A 2,500-nucleotide genomic window follows, 5' to 3' on the forward strand; every position below is an offset into this window, starting at 1 on the left:
TGAAATCACAACATCCAAGTAAACTGTGAACAAACAGCATCAGGATGAAGAGCTGACAACACGTTCGTTTGGATCAGAACAACAATGGTCACAGTTTGAAAATGAAAATCGTGATCATTCACACTGATCATGAATTATATCACAATCGTAACATCTGTCCAAATAATCACAATATGATCATTTCAGCTCATCATGCAGCTCTGATCTGTTTGTTCATGTGATCATGTGACCGGCTGCTGTCAGACAGGTTTCACCTTTTTGCTTCCTGACAGATGAGGACAAAGATAAATACTCCCCGTGTCCAGTCTTTATGCTAAGCTAAGCTAACCAGATGCTTGAATGAGAGGAGTCTGATCGTCTGACTGTCAGAGAGGACGAGGAGATTCAATCATCCTAAATTCAAACAAACTAAATCTCATGTTGACCCTGACACCAGGTGTAGGACAGGTGAGGCTGAGTCAGGTGACAGGATAGCTCACCTGGTTGGAGATGAGGTCCTCGCAGACGGACAGAGCCATCTGGATGGCGTTGGGTTTGTGTGTGACGGAAATGGCGTTCATCTTGAACTTGTCTTTCCCGTACAGGTTGTTGGCCTGCGTCACCGCCTCCTTGAACACCTGCTCGTAGCGCTTCTGACTCAGCACGGCGCCGATGTTCACCACCCGAGGCTCGCAGCCGCCGCGAGCCACCGAGCACAGCTGCAGGACGGTGAGCAGCAGCACGCCACGGAGCTCCACTGAGGAGGAGGAGAGGAAGGTCAAAATGCAGTCTATGGGTCATGATACCAGCTCTGTGAGGCCACTTAAGGCTAACATCAGGATGCTAACATGCTGACGTTTAGCAGGGATATTAACCATCTTAGCTTAGCATGTTAGCATGCTAACATTAGCTTAATAAAAGAGAACACAAAGGGACACAAAAATAGAAAATAAACAGTCTGAGCAGGAAACAGTCAAACCTGAGCAGCCGTGAAGATCCTGCACTTCTGTTTAATAACTGGACGTGTACCAGTGATCAGCGCGTCACCAACACAAATAAGAAAACTGTTTAAGAAATTCGAACATTAAACTTAAATCAATTTAATGCGAACGATGATGACAGCTCATTACGAAGACAGCAGGTGCAATATGTAAGAATTGAAAACATGCTGAACTTCATGACAATGATCCTCCAGATGTGAAGCGATGACAGTCTGACATTATGTATTGTGTTGTAGAGATACCTACTGACATTAGCATGCTAACCAGCTAGCTTGTTTCGGGCCTGAAAACCTCTCTCCCAGCAGTCAGAAGGTCCTGCGCTAGCAGTGTAAACACCAACTCTCTGGCTAGCTAACAAGCTAACAGTAGCTACAGTCATAAACAGCAGCAGTTAGCTACTCTGGTGAAATGCTGCCCCCTAGTTGTTTGGAGTCTGAGTTCAACAGGTGGCCAATTCTTACATACTGCACCTTTAACAACTGGACTCTGATGTTAGTGTTAGCATTTAGCAGCTAGGTTGTATTAGCAGCAACAACATAATGAAGACAAACAACTAATCTTCATTTCAAAGATAAAAATGACTTTTAAACATAAACTAAAAGATGAAAGAGTTGGAGAAGCTTCTAAACTCTGTCTCACTGATCAAACAGAACCAGAACCACCAGTCGTCCTCCCACCTGTATGACATCAGCTCTGATTAATCCCACCTGCTCTGAGTCATGTTCACTCAGAAACGCCCCCAATCACCATATATGGTAACACAACATCTGTTTCCTGATCAAACACCTCAGAGTGGACAGGTCTGCCCCTCTGTGCTCTCAGCCAATCAGATGAGCTCTCTGTGGAGCTCATGGTTACCAGCAGCAGCTCGCTTCACACACACACACACACACACACACTAAAACACACACACACACACACACACACACACACACTAAAACACACACACACACACACACACACACTAAAACACACACACACACACACACACTAAAACACACACACACACACACACACACACACACACTAAAACACACACACACACACACACACACACACACACACACACATGCAGACACAAAGACAGATGAGTCATCAATGAGCTGAGAATAAACAACAACAAAACATGCTATAATAAACAATGTTCATAAATAGTTTGATCATCAATAGAATAAAACTAAACAACATTCAAATCAATAAAAATCATCACATGTGATGTCATCACATGTGATGTCATCACATGTGATGACATCACAGGTCAAACATGTTACAGGATATAAACCATGACATCATCCTGAATCATCTCAGGTTCACAGAGTTCAGACGACATTTAATCTGTTTTATTTATTGATATTTTATTTTCAGATATATAATATATAGAAATAAATATTTATATATATTATATATATACATATTTTTATATATGTAATATATATAAATATTTAGTCTGATTATATTGATTAATATATTGACAGCAGGGGTCGACTGATGTGGCTTTTCCAGGGTCAATACAGATTAGA

The 2,500-nt window shown here is 42.0% G+C and overlaps 1 protein-coding gene across 1 annotated transcript in view; it reads right to left on the reverse strand.

Moving 5' to 3' along the window:
• Positions 1 to 857, reverse strand: part of LOC140995735 (glutamate receptor ionotropic, NMDA 1-like) — a 50,360-nt gene extending 49,503 nt beyond the window's left edge. The window contains exons 1-2 of the mRNA XM_073465812.1: positions 836 to 857; positions 480 to 736 (exon numbers count right to left, since the gene is read on the reverse strand). Of these exons, the coding sequence (XP_073321913.1) occupies positions 480 to 736; positions 836 to 857 (279 nt within the window). The remainder of the gene's footprint in view (positions 1 to 479; positions 737 to 835) is intronic.
• Positions 858 to 2,500: the final 1,643 nt, after the last annotated feature.

Source organism: Pagrus major, chromosome 5 (assembly GCF_040436345.1).
Source record: "Pagrus major chromosome 5, Pma_NU_1.0".
Lineage (NCBI taxonomy): Eukaryota > Metazoa > Chordata > Actinopteri > Spariformes > Sparidae > Pagrus > Pagrus major.